This window comes from Aegilops tauschii, chromosome 3, assembly GCF_002575655.3.
Source record: "Aegilops tauschii subsp. strangulata cultivar AL8/78 chromosome 3, Aet v6.0, whole genome shotgun sequence".
Classification (NCBI taxonomy): Eukaryota; Viridiplantae; Streptophyta; class Magnoliopsida; order Poales; family Poaceae; genus Aegilops; species Aegilops tauschii.
In genome coordinates this window covers 529,119,797-529,139,378 of record NC_053037.3, presented here as the reverse complement: position 1 = coordinate 529,139,378, position 19,582 = coordinate 529,119,797, and the positions used below count along the sequence as shown (strand labels likewise).

The 19,582-nt window shown below is 44.8% G+C and overlaps 2 protein-coding genes across 2 annotated transcripts; both read right to left on the bottom strand.

The window, feature by feature from the left end:
- Window positions 1–1,409: 1,409 nt before the first annotated feature.
- Window positions 1,410–4,606, bottom strand: LOC109758108 (F-box protein SKIP19-like). Its single transcript, XM_020316951.4, has 2 exons — window positions 3,953–4,606; window positions 1,410–2,379 (listed from the first exon to the last, which is right to left on the bottom strand). The coding sequence occupies exons 1-2, from the start codon at window positions 4,342–4,344 to the stop codon at window positions 1,719–1,721; spliced, it is 1,053 nt and encodes a 350-aa protein (XP_020172540.1). The 5' UTR covers window positions 4,345–4,606; the 3' UTR covers window positions 1,410–1,718.
- A 10,824-nt stretch (window positions 4,607–15,430) lies between these two features.
- LOC109758113 (NEP1-interacting protein-like 1) lies at window positions 15,431–18,180 on the bottom strand. The gene is made up of 5 exons (XM_020316956.4): window positions 17,814–18,180; window positions 17,176–17,354; window positions 16,732–16,815; window positions 15,984–16,151; window positions 15,431–15,882 (listed from the first exon to the last, which is right to left on the bottom strand). Exons 1-5 carry the CDS (start codon window positions 17,977–17,979, stop codon window positions 15,739–15,741), a joined length of 741 nt encoding a protein of 246 aa, XP_020172545.1. The 5' UTR covers window positions 17,980–18,180; the 3' UTR covers window positions 15,431–15,738.
- Between the last annotated feature and the right edge of the window lie 1,402 nt (window positions 18,181–19,582).

The following is a 19,582-nucleotide window of genomic DNA, read 5'->3' as shown; positions in this document are numbered from 1 at the left end:
TACCGCTATGACTGCGGGGGGGATGCCAGCCTGTCGGCTGCTATTGTCTGCAGTCTGAACGTCCACGACGCTCCTGTTGTCTACGCCGCTACCGCTACGACTGCGGGGGGATGCCAGCCTGTCAGCTGCTATTGTCTGCAGTCTGACCGTCTGCGACGCTCCTGTTGTCTGCGCCGCTACCGCTACGACTGCGGGGGGATGTTAGAGTATATAGGCATATCTTTGTATATGGTAGACTATGATTTGTAATCATCTCCTGCCTTATCTCTAGGAGAGGCTTCTTGCCCTCCAAGCCTTGTACTCTATATAAACCGCCCGAGAGGCTCAATACAACATCCATCATATTCCTAAACAATCTCCCTCTCCCTTCTAACACATTGGAAAATCTTGTGTCTACATAAACATTGGAAAATCTTGTGTCTATATTATGAGGCCCTACTCACCAAAATCTATGAGGCCCTGAATCAAGCATTAAACAAAAAGTCCAAGTTGAAATAAAAATCAGAGATAGCGAAAGCATAGCTTCTGTCCAAACTTTCTTGAATGAAACTATTCATACTGAAATGAAGGCAGTGCGGTACCAAACGAAAATCTTATTCAAGATTAAAGGACAAAATGGGTGGGAGACTAATCTAATTAAACATCTTAACTAGGTAATTTCAGGATTCAATATTCACAAACAGTAATACCCTGCTTACCTTTGTAACATGGCAAGGGTCAATAGGCCAAAAGCAACAGCCACTGTAGCAGAACCACACATTAGTATATATGGCATCAACTATAATTAACATTAACTTGATAAAAAGGGCACCTTATAGACAAATTTAATCTCCTAAAGAAGATCATTCGTTCATGTTTGCGGGGGCGCCTCTAACTCGATTAACATTTATCAACAACCCAAGAAGCCAATACTTTCCGCAAGTACGACTTTATCAACTGTGATTCTAACCTCCAGATTTATGGTATGCATGTAACAACTTCAATCCTATACATGGAACCCAGGATTTACCTTCTACTATATGCCATCTCAACTGATCGAAACGGGAGACAAATAAATTCAGGGAAGAAAGATCAATAAAATGCAGCTAACCCCTGTCAATCAAAGAAAAACTGTGAAAGTTGGTCGATGCACACAGGCCGTGTGTTCCCTTTTAATTCCCCGGAAGTCTCATTTCACAGTTGATTAATAGTGAGGATTAACACCAGCATTATCATCATAGTCAACGGCAATGGTAGGGGAGCAAGTTGCCACGGGTCCATGCCAGGGCAATCAGAACTGGGAAGCTCCAACCTCCGGGGGCAGAGCTGCAGCAAACGTCACCGGAGCGATGACCAAAATCGCCTGACAGAGTTACGAGGTCCTGAAACTGCAACGTGGGCGGTATGCACCACAGGCACAGGCACCGATCAAACATATTGAGTTCTTCTTTACAACTAAGCAAATCGGTGCTTACTACAGAGCATATTTCACAGCGACTTCAACTAAACTGAAAAGGTAAAGGACTCCCAAAACACCACATGTTTCACTAGCAACTAGTAAGATGGCTGGACAAAGCACGAAACAGAGCCTACGATATTCTAGGGCAAGTCAACGCAGAAGCGGATCCACGGCACTGACAGAAGCGGCAAAGTACAGACCATGCCTAGCGTAGTGCAGATACTTCAGCAAAAGAAATGAGGAACATCCGGCCATTTCGATCGCAACATCGCGATGGAGCTCACTTAATAAGCATACACATGCCCCTGAGAATCATCCTCGCTTCATCATTAAGCTCGTCCTCATACACACCATCAAGGTAGCGTGAAGGATCGCAGTAGTCATCGTAATCATCCGAGCCAAGCTCGTAGTCAGAATCAGATCCCACATAATCACCCAGAAAGGACTCTGAATTCCTCCAAATAGGGCTCTTGACAATGAAGTCGTAGTCATCGGTTGAGTCATTCGGAAGCCTCAGTGTGCTTATCCTGGCACACTTTGCACGCAGGGCATCGTCCATGGTGACGTTGAAACAATGGCGGATGTCAAGGGACTCCAGGTGGTGGCAATTGTCCAGGATGGCTGTCAGCCCTTTGTTGGTGAGGCTATTGCTAAACAGCTGCAAAGAGCGTAGCTCGTGCATAGTCGCAATCCCCATGGCTTCCTCGTCCTTTTCCTGGTCACCAGCTTCATAATCAAAGAACACATTCTTACTCAGTCTGAAGCGTTTCAGCTGTGGGCATGCTTTGCCGATAACCCCAAAGACACCACTGTCATCCACATTTGGACACAGTGAAAGCTCGAGCTCCTCAAGCAAAGGGAACTTCATTATCGCCTCTGTGAGTCCATCATCAAAAACATCATAGCAAGAAATGAGGCGAAGGCTCTTAAGAGATGGTGCCCTGCAAATACAACACTTGGATCTCAATAACCAATAAATATGCCGTGTGTATGGAAAGGCATAAGCATGCTGTATAAAATAGGCAGCTAGAGTGAATGTTTTGGAAGACTTGCATGGCTCCAATCGCAGTCCATGCATAGAACATTTTATAAATTCAGATAATTGCATAGCATCATAGGTACACAATTTAGAGGGATTTAGTATAATTCAATTAATAATTAATTGCTAGGTTTAACAGAGAATATTTCAGGGATGCTAACTTGCCGATGCCTGCAATTGCAGATTGCATATAAAGATAAATTCTGCACTCTGGCACATGTACTCAGCTGAGTTTTTTCTGTTTAACCATATCATTAAACTCAAATTATTGCCAATTCGACAGTTTCACCAGGAAATGGTCAGAAGCCTGAAAAGCTAACTTCCAAATGATTTTTTTCTCGAACCAATCCAAAGAAGCCTCCCACATCGCATTAAGAAACGAAGATGTGAAGAACCCGGCTGAGTTCAATGCCAGACCATGCATAGGCTGACGACACAACATCAATGTTTTGGTTGGATGTAAAACTCAACATTCCTTTTAAATGAGAGGTGGACACAGAGGAATGGGTTCATGTGTGTGTTGCGGGGTACATCGATCACCTGCGGGTGGCTAAATGTTGGGATAAGAGAAATTCAGCAGAATAAAACTTGAGGCGGTGTCAGAATCATCCTGATTGGAAACTTTCAGAATCAATTGTTAGATTTAAGGGACGGTGAACATTTCAGGGATGCGAACTTGTCGACGCCTGTAACAGCAGGTTGCATATTAGGAAAAATTCTGCACTCTAGCATATGAACTCAACTGAGTTCGTTCTGTTTAAGAATCAACAGAACTAAAATGATTGCCAAATTGACTGCTTCCCTAGAAACTGCCCAGAAGCCCTGAAAAGTTAACTGGCAACTGTTTCTGTTTCGAACCAAACCAAAAAAGCCTTCCCAATTGTATAAGACCAATGCATACGATGCAAACACACATCAATGTTTGGTTGGATGGAAACTCAGCATTCCTATTGAATACGGGATTGAGTGCTGGCACAGAGGAATAGGTTCATGAGCATGTTACTGTTGCCTTTTACCCTTTGCTACTTAAATTCGCTGTAATCTGAAGAACCTATGGTTTCTAATGTTAGCAATCGGAGATGAAACTCTCTTTTATTAAAAAAAATCCCCATGTGAGCACCTCGTGTGCAGCAGCTGTATCATCACCAATCAGCATCAGATTTATGCACACCGTATCTTCAGTACAGACCTAGAAAGCTATCTTTACGAAGATGTATTTCAAATTGCAAGCATGCTGTTGTTAGTTTACACTAACCCCACTCTCCATTACACGATAAAATTGCATGATTCTTATTTCCTACAGACCCAAATTTCTACCGAATTTTTCCGCAGACAATAAACAAGACCCAAAGGTAACATACATTGCAGCAAATGGCAACGGTAACAGAGATATGTAGCCAATGCGAAACAAATCGAATCAAAACGAAAGCCCTTAAAATCAGGGGAGAGGGGAGGGTGGGGATTCAAAATCTCACTGGTCGGCGAGGTAGAGGAGGAAGTCGTGGTCGGCGGTGTACTCGCCCCAGAACGCCTCGCACCTCCCGGCGCTGCGGCGGACTGCGGCCTGCGCCATCCCGGGGAAGTTGAGCTCGTGCTCGAGGTCGGCGTGGCCTAGTATGTTGATGCGGCGCCACAGCTCGGGCTCGTCGCGGGCGGCGCCGCGCCAGGAGCGGCACACCTGGCCCGCCCCCATCAGGATGTCCACGTGGTCGAGCTTGTGGAGGACGGCCGAGATCGCGTCCAGCGGCAGCTCCGCCCAGTTCCTCGTCTCCGTTTCATCCGCGGCCGCCGGCGCCGTCGGCGCATTGCGGCCGCGTCGTCCGCGGCGCCCGCCTCGACGACGGCGGGACGAGGAGGACGAGGGCATCGCGCTGGGTAGGTTTGAGGGTTAGGGTTCGGGGGAAGGAAGGCGCGGGAATGGTGCGCCGTTTGGGGGGTGGTGGTGAGTGAGGAAGGTGGCAACAGGTAGTGTGGAAGAGTCGGGTCAGCTGAACGTGGGGCAATATTTGACGGGGAGTAATAGGCGCCGGCGCGCCGGCCGAAAGTTTCGGCCGGTCGCCTGCCAGCCGTGCCATACGAGTCATGTGGGCCATGCGATTCTGGCGTCATCCTCATAATACAACTGCTTCGCAGAAAAAAAAGGAAAAACGGCCCACGACCTCGTCGCTATTTTTTTAAAATAATACATTTTTTATTAATTCTCATAAAAATTACGCTGGATAAAAAAAATCAAAAATAATACAGCGTCGGCCCGCCGCCTAGTCGGCCCACAGCAGGCCGATTGACCGACTGGCCCCTGTCGGCCCACTGTGGGCTGATTGCGTCCTGAAGTTGGCTCGCTGTGGGCTAATTGTTTTTGCAAAAAAAGTAGGCATAAAAAATATATGTTTAAAAAAATGTTAATCATGTAATTAAAAAATGTTAAACGTGTATAAAAAATGTTCCTGATGTATACAAAAAATGTACAATATATATGAAAAAAGTTGACATAAAAAATATGTTTTAAAAAGTGTTAAGCATGTATTTAAAAATTGTTAAATGTGTGTATAAAAAATGTTCCTTATTTATAAAAAAATATAGAATGTGTATGAAAAAAAGTTGACACCAAAAAAATATGTTTGAAAAGTTGACATTTTTTCAAATACATGATTAAAAATTGTTAAATGTGTGTATAAAAAATGTTTCTTATCTATTCAAAAAATATAGAATGTGTATGAAAAAAGTTGACACCAAAAAAATATGTTTGAAAAAAATGTTCCAGTTCCATACAAAAAGAGCAACCAATCATGCTTAGGTCCGTGATGCTCCCATACCGGATCCGGAGCTGGAACATTTTATTATACACGTTTAACCTTTCATTCCAATACATGAAACATTTTTGTGTACTCGTTGAACATTTTTTCAAATACATGATTAACATCTTTTTCAAACATAATTTTTTGGTGTCAACTTTTTTTCATACACATTCTATATCTTTTGTATTTATAAGGAACATTTTTTCAAATACATGATTAACATTTTTTTTCAAACATATTTTTTTGGTGTCAACTTTTTTCATACACATTCTATATTTTTTTATAGATAAGGAACATTTTTTATACACACATTTAACAATTTTTAAATACATGATTAACACTTTTTAAAACATATTTTTAGTCAACTTTTTTGCATATATATTGTACATTTTTTGTATACATCAAGAACATTTTTTATACACGTTTAACATTTTTTATTAATAATTAACATTTTTTAAACATATATTTTTTATGCCTACTTTTTTGCAAAAACAATTAGCCCACAGCGAGCCAATTAGCTCCAGTCGGCCCACAGTGGGCCGACAGGACCCAATCAGCCCATAGTGGGCCGACAGGGGCCAGTCGACCAGCTGTAGGCCGACTGGAGTATTTATGAAAAAATTTACCCAGCGTAATATTTATGAAAATTAATAAAAAATGTATTATTTAAAAAAAATTAGCGACCTCGTCAAACCACCGCAAATCTGGGCTCGGGCGTGCACTTCGCCAACGCCCTGCTTCCAGCACATAGTGCGCGCTCATTGGCGCTACACTCTTAGGCTCCATCGTGCGCCGCCGAATCCAGTTGTAGCGCTTCGTGGCCCTCGCCGAGCTAGCACTATGTCGTCGGCGAGCTCGTTGCTCCACGCCGCCCCGGTCGCAGCACCCGCCGTCGTGCTCGCGGCACACGTCGCTGCAGTCGCTGGACGTACTCCATGGCTCGTCACCGTCCTGCTCCATTAAACACATGCAGCAAAAAAAGCTCATTAGTCACAGCAAAAAAAATTGTTAGGTCAGTGCTGGGACATGAATGGTTGAAGCTTTCTTCATCGCCGGTTGTAGCTTTTGTCACCGACAGTTGTAGCTTTTCATCGCCGTTCATAACTTCCGTAGTCTATGGTTGAAGCTTTTCTCATCGCCGGTTGAAGCTTTTCTCATCACCGTTTCCAGCATAAAAATCATTGTAGCATCTTCTTCTCGCCCACCCCGGTCACCGGTTGTAGCAATTGTGATCACCGGTCGTGCTTTCCCCCCGGTTGCAGTTGCAACTTTCCCATGGCCATGGACGCTTCTGCTATCACCGGTTGCAGCACCCCATGATGCCGCTTCCAGCAAATGCGCAGCTCGTGGTCACCGCCGATGTAGCTCGTGGTCACCGCCGATGTACCCCATGACAATGGTTGAAGCTTTTTTGTTTGCCGGTTGTAACTTTTCACATAGCCGGTTCCAGCTTTTTTCATGGCAGCAGCTTCCGCCATTCTCTGACGCAACAAAAAAACTCGCCGGTCCCAGCAAAAACTCTTGCCAGTTGTAGCCCTGTGTTATGCCGGTTGAAGCACATCGACTCGCCGCCTGTGCCATACAACGTCTACGCTCCAGTCATCTACGGGTGCCCCCGTTTTGCAGCCGCCGGTGGTCATCGTTCCCAGCTCCGGCGAGTGCTGGTTGCAGCACCCGTCGTCGTGCGCCCCCTGTTGTAGGATCTCCTGCTGACGGCCATGGCGTCCGTAGCAAAGGAGCAGCGCGAGGTGTGCGGGACGAACACTGGGCAGAGAGATTTGGGAAGGGGAAGACGAGACAGAGGTGGGAGGAGATAAGGCGAATCTGTCAATGGGTGGGCCTCCCTCGGGCCCGCGTGGGCGCAACCAATTAGGCGCGTGTGAGCGGGAGCGTCCGGCCGAGCTTTCCGCCGGCGCGCCGTTCCCAAACGATTCCCATATTTGACGTGTATGTACACGCGTAGCTCACGGGGCCTAATACTCACTCCGTACCGGTGCTTATAGTTTTTTTTAAGTCAAACCTCATCAACTTTAATCAAATTAGTGGTGAAAAACATTTACTCCGAAAAAGCTTGTCCCTTAAATGGATATATCTAGCATCAACTTAGTGCTAGATACATCCATTTGAAAAACAAGATTTTTGATACGAAGGAAGTACATGTAGTATGGCAAATATTTATAATTAAATTCATCATAAGACGTAGTTTGGCATGTGTGGGCAGGAGCATTTCTTTTTCGGAAGAAGTTGTCTGGTAGTCCATGGATTTTTTTGTCTCCCTGCCTTACAGCTTCTGTAGACGGACCCCTCAAATCACCTCTATGCGTTCTGGGCGGACGACTTGATCTTGAAAATGCGACCCAATTGTCCCCTTTAAACCGGCACGGTATGTTTGGATTGTCCTACACCTCTCAAAACCAGCCCATATCTGGGATGCAAATGAGGAAGCCCTGGCGCACCGAACACGTCCGTCAAGACAGATCATGCCAAAATCCCTTCAAATTGTTTCTAACCTAGTCCGACATGCCCTCTTCGTCTCCTCTCTTCTGCCTCGTCCGCGCCTCTCCTTCACTAGCTCTGTCTTCGTCCCGACCCCATAGCGTCATCATCACCGGCACAAAAACGCTCCCGTCATCCTCGTCGCCCCTGACATAGTCGCCAGCTTGGATGCAGATGCAATACGTCCTGCTCCTTCGGTCATACACCTTGCCCTCTATTGTTCGAGAAAATGTCCAAATTGTTATTTTATTCTTTTGTAGGTAAAATAATGGATTCGTCAGATGGGAGTTTCAGAACAATGAGTTTGATGAACGTAATCAGAAAGAGTTTGTCGATTAGTCGGATTCGTCCGATGAAGAGTGCATGATGATGATGAGCATCCAAGAGGTAATGGAGAAGAAAGTGGAGCATTGTACACGAGGTGGCTCAAGTTTTGCCGCAACGCTCTCAAATTTTTACCACACCCCACATGGGTCCAATGAAGACATAATGCCAAGTTTCATCTCTTTCGAAGCTCGTTTCCCCCGCTATTTTGTACCGAAGAGTGTTCTGCTTTTTTTAGTGGTCGAAAATTAGTTAATGCCTTGAAAATAGTAGACCAACTCAAAAAGTTCTCAAATTTGAGCATGGGGCTTTGGATCGTGTGTAGTAATCATATAAAAAGTTTGAAGTTGAAATGATTTAAAAAATTGAGTTGTGTGTGAAAGGCGGCGTTTTCGTTCAAAACCCTGACACTTCGCGGGAGAATGTCCGTTTTGTACAGTAGGTGGATCAAGTTAAACTTCAAGGGTTTGATCAAGGGGACGAGAATAGTACATCGGGATAAGATTGATGACGCATGCCTGCTCTACAAGGACTAGTTTCAACCCAAATCAAAGTTCTATGATGGGTTTTTTCATAGTAGGATTGCATGGCGCACTGCTGATCTATCCTCAGTGGGCGGCGTTTGTCAAATATCATATTCGGTCTCCCTGGCAATAAACAATGCCACTTTGCAACAATGTAAGAAGGAGCTAGGAAGGATGTGGAGAGAGCACTCAGAGTGCTCCAAACTCGTTGGGGGTATTGTTCGAGGAGCTAATGACATGGGAATCGGAGACATTGTGTCATTTTGCAAAACATGATTGTCAAGAATGATGGTGAAGGGGTAGTCCGAACGCATGATTTTGAGATGTCCGAAGTACATGTCCGCCTCTCAGAACAAGATGCCGAGCATATTGTGAACTTTCTGGAGATGCTCTCTATCCGAATCTTCGAGATCAAAACGTGCACGTGCAACTATTCAGCGATCTTGTGAAGCATATGTAGACTCACAATGAAAACCAAGGAATCTAATGTTTGAACTGTGCAGTCGGAATAATTTTTATGTTTGAAATATGTATTTTTCACTATGAACAAATGTTATTTGCTATGATATTCTTGTGTATGATGGACACACATGTGTTTGCATGAATTCAAGGATTTGAAAGTGGGGGTTGTGATTGGAAGGGGGTCATTTGAGGGATTGTTTGACGCCATCCGGGGTTGCGTCTGTAGACGTTTAGGGGGAGACAAGTTTGCAGATATGTCTAGGAGACAAGTTTCAGAATGAACTATTAGTAGAACTGGGAGGAGCTTGTGGAGTTATAGCTGATGGATCTACATACTTGAGTGGAATTAAAGGGAGTCTACTCTGTCTTCAACACTTGCAAAAAATTTCTCTATATCATACATATGAGCTGCCCTTTTTTGAGAAAGACTTCTGTGGGATGAGATTCTAAATTGCATGTACACACAGATGCACCGAGGAAGGCAGATACACACTTATCCACCTCCCAAGTACTCCCTCCATCCCATAATATAAAAGCGGTTTTACACCAGTGTCTCGGTTCTTATACAAAAGAGGATGATAATGCTTGTTCCCATATAGTTCTATGATAATTCCCAGTTCGATAATGTATACCTTAGTGGCCTTTGAACCATTATTTTGAGCCTACTATAATTGGCGGTTATTCTGAAGCTCGATTTTGTGAGCTACTGGTCATTCTCCTACAAGCTAGCACTAAGAACATCTTTAATATATGATGTATATTTAGAGATGTAAAAGTGGGTGTTGTATAATTTACATCACCAAAAGATTTTTTTACATCTTCAAAAAAGACCCGACTCCAACAGATATATATTTGAAGATTTAAACCTTCTACTCCGACAGATGATGTAAAAACGGCTAATAGCCACACGGCGGCAGTGACGCAGCCACTGTATAGTGGATGCTCTCGTGCTGTGGACCAAACACTTCTACCATAGTCTTTGCAAATTGTTTGACATAAAAGATAGAAGTGCTCTCCGCCATTGCCAAATTGTCATCAATGTAGTCTGCCGGCACATCATAGGCCATCATGCGCAAAGTGGCAGTGACCTTCTGCTCGGTGTTGTCCAAGCAAACCGGCACAATTCCTCCTCTGCTGAAAGGCTCGATCATGTTGCTTCACGGAATCGCAAATGTTGTTGAACAAATCCTTGGACATCCTGAACCGACGACAAAAGTACCTCTTTGGAAAAACGGGTGGTGTGCCAATATAGTTGTGCATCAACCTCTTGTGCGCCTCAATCCGTTCTCTCCGGCTGAACTCGCGGCCAAACATGGAACCTTCGTGCTTCGGCTTCTTCCTCTTGTGCATCGCCACTAGCATAGCAATGTCCTCTTCTTCGGCCAAATCAAATTCCTCATCTGATGAGGAATCGTCCATGAAAGAGGAGTCGCGCGAGCTCATCTACAATACGAAAATTACCATCAAACTACATCTTCATGCCCGATAAAAAAACTCCTAATTTGCATAATTTTTTTCCTTGGGGGAATTTTGTCGAACATGTTGCATGCGGGGTGGAAGAAACTGGCCGGCGGCTGGTCGGAACCTTCATGGTGCTCACAAAGGCCGTCTGGCGTGGGTGGCGGCTGCCTCTGGACAGCCGCGCGGCTGCCAGAGGACTCGTTTTGCAGTGACGCACCGCCGGCGGCAACGACCGAATAACCGCCCGCTTGGTGGGTTCGGTGGTCGCACGACTGCCCCTACTAGCTCCGGCAGCGGGCAACAACTACCACAGAAGGCGTTTGTAAGCTGCTGCAGCCATTATGGCTGCCGGAGCTCCAGCGAACCTCCGAATCGGCCGGACAAAGTCGGCAGATTAGATCGTCGTCATCTTGCCACCGCCACTGCCGTCTATGTGTTGTATCGTCGTGTGCTTGTGTTGGGCTTGTTGTGTTGTGCCCACAACTGAATTTGGGTCTGTTTGTCTGTGTGTGTGTTGGACCGGGCCTGCAGTGGCGTTATGTTCGTGTGTGGTGTGTTCTGTTGTTACCTTGATACTTTGTGCTTGGTGGTTGCTTTATTTATAAAGTGGGGCGAAAGCCTTTTTGAGTAAAAAGTCGGCAGAGCGGGCTATAATCAGCAAGTCCTTTATGGCTAGGGTGGCACGGCTGGCGGCAGGGATAGGTGGTGGGGTCGGGGATGGACGAACAGGCGACGGCCGCGGCGTTTCCAGGCACAAATCGCCAGCGGCGGGAGGTGGGTGGGCGTCGGGCGAGCCAAGCATCCGCAGTTGTGTCACTTGTCGATAGATGTTATACTGTTCAAGCATTTGAGTTTCTGCAGCATTATTGACTCGGGAACTATCAGATAACATGTATTGCTACTAGACTTTGGGATTCATCGTATAGTTGTGCAAAGTTTGATATTGGTCACTCTTGCTCGTGTTAGCACATCAGAATCTACAACATGTAAGTTCCAACAAACACTAAAGGCTGCTCCGATTAGGTACTATACCACCATTAAGTTAAAGAACATGATTCAGTTGCTTTAATTGACCACTTTAGGAATTTTATATGTGGAGATCTGAGGTCATTGTTGCATGTGGCATATTCACAAAAAGGCAGATGGTGCTCCAGGGTATAGACATGTCTTGAGTATTTTGTCCATTGACCATTTTGGCAACCAAGCTTCGGTACACGACTTAGGATCGATATCTGCCGGCAGTTCTTGCGTTATCGATAGAGGTTACTGCAACTGACGCAAGGGATGATGTGATGGATCTTACTGCTTGCCGAGATTACAATGCAGAAATTATCATGTTGAGATTGCGACATGAGCATGTATTCTTTATCGGATCATAAAAACCTACTTTTTGAAGATCTCTTCCTTCTCTTCGAGATCGAACATCAATTGCAACGATTCGATAGACAGCTTATTGGGATAGATGTAGATAAACACCCCCCCCCCCCCCTAGAAACGTATAGGAGGTTTTCTCCTCATACGGCTCGAGAAAATGATCCGAATTTCCGTCGATAGTAATAGAAATTAGACTATGACGTGCATTAATTTCCTTAAAGAAAAAACAAATTTCATTTATACTCATGACTCAAGTGGGCTAATTTTTCATGAGAAACTTCGAAGGCAAAATCCTTCAAAACATTGCTTCGGGACAATCAATGTTTTGTCGGAGCGGGTAGGTCCTATTTGGCGCGCTGCACGCTGGGAGGGGGCGCAACACCTATAAATAATTTTTGGAATTTTAAAAAATGTGAATTTTGAAGAAAAACATGTTTAAGAAATCATAAAATGATCGAGGATTCAAAAAAATGGATTTAAAAAAATGTTCACGATTTTGAAAATAAATGTTGGGAAAATAAAAAATGTTCGTAAAATTCAAAAATTGTTAATGAACTACATAAACTTTCATCAATTAGAAAAATATTTGCTGATTCAAAAAATGTTCATCTATTTCAAAAATGTACTTCAAAACAAAAAATGTTTGTGACTTTTAAAAATTATTTCCCAATTTTTAGAAAATATTCATCGATTAAAAAACAATATTCACGGGTTTCATTAAAAATGTTCACAATTTTAACAAATTGTTCGCGAATTTAAAAAATGTTGACTTTTTAAATGTTCGTGAATTCGTCAAAATTGTTCAGGAATTTGATAAATATTCAGGATTATAAAAATTATTTGAAAATTCATAAAATGTTCATGATTTAAAAAATGGAAATAAAATACAATGAAATAAAAAAAGAAAAACAAACATGAAAAAAAGGAAAAGAAAAGAAAACATAAAAAGAAAATGAAAAAAGAGAGAAAAGAACAAGATTGGAAAAAAGAAAGGAAAAAAACCAGCTAAACCGCAAATAGCTCATGGGCCGGCCCAAATACACATAGTCGGGGTGGGTGGGGGGGTACGCGCTCGGTAGGCAAGTAATAGGGTCTCTCTCTCTCTCTCATATCCATGTACTCAGTTCCCCATTCCTTTTGCTTGTTTCTGATTCCCCATCTCCATGCTTGCTGACTTCTCATCCTTGATCCCTCTTGTATCCAGACAACTCATTAACTTTAGCCACAAACAACCGTTGTCAAGTTCAATTCCTTCTTGATTAGTGTGATTTGGCGCTGGTGTGTATCGATTTGTTGTGTGCTTATCTAGAGAAATGACACGGGAGGATCCGCGTGTCATTCTCATTCGCCTTTCCCTGGAGCACCAAGACCACACTGCTATGTGGCTCTCTTGCTTTGGTGTTTACCTAGCTCTCCCTCATGTTCATTGAATCCCTCTATCTTTTGTTTCCGTCTTTGCGAGCATCTTAAGGAAACCTTGGAACTGAGGAAACAATTATGCATTTATTTTTCACACCGGAAATACAATTATGTATGTTCCCGTCGATTACGGAGGTGTCTATGGTGACTCCGTCAATATCAAGATGATGTGCCGGCCCAGTCTCCAGAAGAGGCTCATCTGAGTAGGGTACTGTGTGCAATTATGTATGTGAGACATTCTAGCCGGGTCCTACTAGTAGTCCATATTGAGAATGGAATAAGAGGATTTATGGTTTAAACTCTTGGACACGAAGTAACGACAATGTCGACTGGTCACCTTACCATCAATAGCCATAAAACATGGTTATTAAAACCTTGATGGCTGTATCCATCTTGCAGCATCAATCAATTTCGCTGTTGCGTTGCATCTTCTGCGAGAAGGGACGTCACTTTTCTCCCTATAAACAGCATGATGGAGAGGTTCCGTTTGCTCCCAAGAAAGGAAAATGCCGCCGCTCCCACCATGTATTATCTCACAAAATGTATTGCAACTAGCAGCCTCAGTTTTTTTTCCCTCAGTCACATCATGAAGAAGTTCTTCCCATTTCAATCAGGATGGTAATGGCCAGACCGCTCCGGCCCGGACCTGGTCCGTGCTGTCCCCTATGTTATGTTCAAGGATATGGAGCCGGCCAATGGTCCAATACTAAGTAGCTTCATGTTCATTGGGCAACATGGTCCGACTCGTTTTAATACTCGATTGCACAACAAAACATTTACCCAAACACATTATTTCAACTAGTATCTTTTTTTTTCGAAACGGAGGTCAAGATTGCCTCATCTATTAATTAAGCAGAAGAGAATTGCCCAGTTAATTACGGAAAACCAGACAAAAACCGGAACAACAAGGGCCAAGCCCACTCCCATAGGCTGAAACACACAGGGCAAAGCCCACCCTAATCGACGACAAGTCGACCTGCGGCCAGACAACGTAGCTCCGGCTCTAACGGAGAACTCAGAAGAACAAAATCAGACACGGCTGGCGCCACGAAAGATCGCCGAATGGGCCACCTACAGCCAGTCATCGTACACCACAGGGCCTCGCCGCCGCAGCTTCAACTCCACAACAACAAGCAAACCGAGGCAAAACCGTGGACACGTCGGAGAAGAGCCGACTACCGCAACCATTGTCGCGTCACCAACATCACTCCCACCATCATCGTTGCCACAAAAGTCTGGTCGCCACAGTGATTCTCTTGGGGCCGCCGCCCCGACATCCACCGCTCCGTCGCGCCCACCGCAATCAACCGGCACCGCCTTCCGGGCCGCCGCCCCGACATACCACCACTCCCCTCGAGCAGCAACGCCGCACAACCCAGCTGCCCGCAGCCCACGCTGCTCAGGGCAACCGCTCGCAGACCACGAACATCGCACCATATCCGAGGCCGCCGCCCCGACGTAAAGTCAGACCGCCTCCTCTGAGGCGCATCGACCGAGCCGACATCCTTACCGCCCAAGCGGAACAAAAATGCCACCCAACCAATGTCGAGCCAGAGCCCCACCTCATAGAGCTGCCACTCGCATTGTTCCCGAGATCGTCATCTCAACGCACAATCAGAAACCACCCGGAGCCGCCGCCCCGACGTCCATTGTCCCCGACGACGAAGAGATCCGTGCAAATTGCAAAATGCTGACTCTCCAAGGCGATGCCTCAAAGAAGGATACGACGTAGCCGCCCGACCACCGAAGCTAGGGATTTCTCCCGGTGAGTCGTGAAATGGAGCTCCACTAGCATCATTTTAGCTGTAGAGTATTTTGGTAAGTTGAGACATTTAGGACTTATTTGTTCAAACAAAAAAAGGAACATAGGCAGATCCGTTTCTATTTCTGCCATGAATCATTTGTATTATACTAACTTATAAGGTTGTTCCCCTTCAAAAAAATAGTTTGAAAATTTCAAAAGAACACAAGGGTAACTTGCAAAGCACAAACTACAACCTTGGGCAAGAAGTATGTGCGTTAAAAATCAACGACGCAAGCAGGCAGCTGTTGATTTGAAACACTTGCTGTCTGACCAAACAATGGCGGCACAGTACAATTAACACCAACCTTCAGTTGCACTGTATAAGACTCACTACTTGCAGCACTTGACAAGATTGCAAGCGAATTCACCTTTACAAAGTCAGTATCAGTAGCTATCAGCAGAGAAAAAACATGGTCCATAATTCTGTAGCTTGTTAGTGATTTCCATTTAGATAATCCACATATCACGTTATTGCTATGACAAGAACACGTGCAGCCGGAAACGTTGCCCCACTCCACAGACTGGCAAAAGAAAGAAAGAAAGAAAACCTCTATGTATACAAGACTATTTCACGATTATAGAACGCGAGCACGGGTATTCGACTATAAACACAGGTGGTCTATGTGAACACCACCCCTGCACAGTGGGCAGGAGGCGTTCCTCTGAAGCCAGTCGTCGATGCATCGCACGTGGAAAATGTGCTGGCACTGAGGCAAGGCTCTCACAAATTGCCGCGATCCGAAATCCTGGTCAGTAGTTTAGCATGTCATCAGCACGAGGAACTATTTTTCTTGGCTTCTATTTAGTTGGAGTCTGAGAATAATGCATGTCAAGAACAGTAACTAACCTGAAGGCATACAGAACAGCAGCTCTTATTGGTTTCCTGATCAGAATCGGTTGCAGCGCTCAACCTGATTGCTGGGATCTTGTTGATCAGGGCTCTTGACATACCACCCGTGCAGCCGGTTTCGAAAAGGTCATTGTTGTCAATGAAAGGTGTACTCATTAAACTCATCTGCGGTAGAAAAACATTGAATCAGATAGAGTATGTACACTGAAGGAAACATTCTATGGTCCTAAATAGCAGATGGTGTGAAATGATCACTCACAAGTTTAATCTTGGATAACGGTTTCTTTCTCTCAATTTAATACCATAGATTACTTATCTTGAGTATTTACCATCTATGCTGCTATATAGTATAGTTTTTATTTGTTTTATTGAGATAATAACACCCATACATATCTGAAGAATTTCACACTTTAGACGCCAAAACAAGACATTTAATGCTTTGGTCTCTCTAGCCCCACAATCTAGTTCTAGATATTCCTATGACTAGAAACTTCCTTTGCAGGAGAGTGGGAGAATGTTATTTTCCATGTACCTAACCATTTTAATGCTAAGAATCTGCTACATCATAAATTGTAGGTTTGAAAGTGTTTCACTCTTTTACTTATATTAGATGAATATAAGATTTGTTTCTCCTAGAATCTGCCACGGTTACTAGGTATCCTACCATTTTAGGCATTAGAGAGCACAGATATCACACAATCAATCATTATGGATTTACAACCAGCTTGTATGAAGAGCTATATACCTGACTTTGCACTGCACGCTGGAGTGCTGGACTGACCTTCTCCCAAACAATTCGTCCACTGAAGAGGCTAGAGATGATGTCTAGCTGAAAGACCCAAACACAAAATCAGAACAAGTAAAACCCAATTCTGCTTATGAATTGCTGCCTCACCTATTCTCACACAAAAATGTCCATAACATAGTGCAACAACTAATGAAATGCAAATAAATGATGTGGTTATTTCAAAAAAAAAAACTAATGAAATGCAATATGTTTCCCTTTTGAGAAAACATTTACTTGTAGCAAATGTTTCCATGGTTTCCTAAGTTAGCAAATTTCATAATTCCTGCCAGTCGGCATCGTAGTGACGTATGTGCTTGGGTAGGTACACGAAAATGATCCTCCACCTTTCTTGATGATAGTACATAAAGAAAAGAGGGCAACAGATGATTCTTCCATACTCACCACAAAGAGAAAGCTATACTTTCCGGATTCGCTAGATCTCCAAATCTCGATGCAGGATTCAACGGCCTCAATAGAAAAGACCGCGCCGGAGACCGCTCCCACGCCGGCGCCCCGGAGCATGCCGCTTTCGGTGGACATCCCCATGAAGGCACCGATGAAGATCCCGACCAGTGAACCCACTGAAAGACAAGATTACAACGATGAGAACTTTCAGATAAAATTGTTATTTGTACCAATCATTTACACACTACATGAACTACTCAATGGAACAATTGCAATGCAGATATGCAATACAACAGCCAATTAAACAGAGGACGAAAACAGAGGACGCCACGGTGATGGACCTAAACCTGCCTGTATAGAATTGAGAAGCGGAAGGTTTTAAAGATAAGCCTAGCATGTCTCGTGATCAAAGTGGCAAAGAATGATCCAAATTTCCTGCCTACAAGATTGAATTTTGCTGCCAAATCCAGCAGACCGCCGGGAAGCAAGAATGGCAGAGGAACCCAAAATTGGACCGGCAAGGGTGCCGTTCCACTCCACCCAATACTCAATTCGTGATCAGACGCCAATGCTACAGGTAACAAAACATTGAGCGAGAAGGAAGAGCAAGGAGCCAAAACAGGGCACGCACGCACCGACGGCGAAGACGAAGGCGAGCAGCGCGCCGAGCGCCCGCCCGAGGGCCGCCGCGGCCGCGGCGCCGCGGCGCCCGAGCGCCCTCCACGCCGCATCGAAGCGGCAGCGGGGGTTCGAGGCGCCGGAGAAGGAGGAAAGAGGAGGGGGAGGCGCCCGACGATCCATCAATTCAAGGCCGGCCGGCGAGTCCCAAGGAACGTGGCGCGCATGCCACCCCTGCGGCAGGCGTTGGAATGGCTCGGGTCGGGGCCGCGTGTATATGGCGCGGGTGGGAGGGAAATCTTGAGGGACACGGAGGGAGGTGGGGGAGAGTCTTGGGGCGAGACGAAGCAGAGGAAGAGAGAGATGGGGAGAGATAGGGCGGAGCAGGGGAAGGGAGGGATGGGGGCGCAATTAATGGGGAGCGAGGGGGCGAAACCGCCGTTGCTTGCGTGCGATGAATGGTGTTTTGGGTCGGTTCGGTCGTGGTCTGGTCAGGGTTAGGGCTGCGGCACGCTCCCCGCCTGACCAGGATGATCCTTCTTCGGTTCAAAGCTTGACTCGATATATCTGTATCTATCTATAGCATTATGCAGCGTACGGACAATTTTGAATGTAAATCGTTTGATGAATTTGATCTGGCGAATCCGAGTGTTGTCGACCATGCAACCTCCTCTTTATTGCGAACCAATTTTTGGTTGGATGGTTAGAGGGAATGTGGTATCCCCATCTCATCAGGGTTCAAGTCCTGGTGCTCGCATTTATTTCTGAATTTATTTCAGCATTTCCGGCGATGCGCATTCAGTGAGAGGAGACGTTCCCCTCGACAACGAGGTGCTTACGGTGACTTCGTAAATTTGAAGATGATATGTCGGCTCGGTCTTTCGGAGGTGCTCATAGGGATAGGGTGTGCATATGTGTTCATATGGACGAGTGTATGCGCGTGTATATGAGCGCTTGCGTGTGTACTGTGTTAAAAAAACCTCCTCTTTATTTTATTGTAGATTATAGATATACATTCTGTCATGTCGTACTATAATATAGAAGCATTTATGATTGTACTGGGTACACTATTTCTAATGGAGATCCACTATATCCGCAGCCTTCTCATCCATTCTAGACTCTCCCATGCATGTTCGGGGCAGAGGCGTCGCATCCGTGCAAGTGCGCACCATCGTTAGTTTAACTATGCTTATTCGATTGTTTTTGTTGCTTAAATTCAAAACTAAGTAGGAGCGATGCATACTTAGGGCCAGTTTTTTTGGGTGGCTTAAAAAATAAGCTGCCTCTTCTCAGCTTAAAAAATAAGCCGCTCATAAATTTGTTGAGACTTCTAAATTAGTAATTTCATAACTAATTCAAAAGCCTCCATGAATAAGGAAGACGGCTTATCAAAAAAGCTGAAGAGGAGGCGGCTTGTTTTTTAAGCAAAAAAAAAACTGACCCTTAGGGTCGGATGCCCAAAAAAAAACGTTTGTAGAACTTTTACCTTTGAAAAAACACTATATGAGACGGCGCTCTGTCACGCCCAGCTATGTTTACCTAGTCGGAATGTGATTTTAAGTCGATCGAGTAGACATATTTTTTTTCTACGGGGTTGTCAGGACGATGTACATTAAGGCTTGTGTACCTCTATGTCCTACCTTTTCTTTTCTTTTTTTGGATGGTCAACACGAGCAGCTGACAGCTGGAAGATGGTGCATCTTGTGTTGAGTTTGTGGTTGGAGGCTGACAGTTCTGGTTTCCTCCGACGTCGTAGTCGTGCGGGGTGTCAGTTCTGGAGTTCGAT

Coding starts and splice junctions, on each gene's coding strand:
- LOC109758108 (XM_020316951.4), bottom strand. CDS start 4,344: ATGCCCTCGTCCTCCTCGTCCCGCCGTCGTCGAGGCGGGCGCCGCGGA. Junction 2,380..3,952: donor CTCCTCTACCTCGCCGACCA/GTGAGATTTTGA, acceptor TTGTATTTGCAG/GGCACCATCTCTTAAGAGCC.
- LOC109758113 (XM_020316956.4), bottom strand. CDS start 17,979: ATGGATCGTCGGGCGCCTCCCCCTCCTCTTTCCTCCTTCTCCGGCGCC. Junction 17,355..17,813: donor CGCCTTCGTCTTCGCCGTCG/GTGCGTGCGTGC, acceptor CTTGTCTTTCAG/TGGGTTCACTGGTCGGGATC. Junction 16,816..17,175: donor AGTATAGCTTTCTCTTTGTG/GTGAGTATGGAA, acceptor TGGGTCTTTCAG/CTAGACATCATCTCTAGCCT.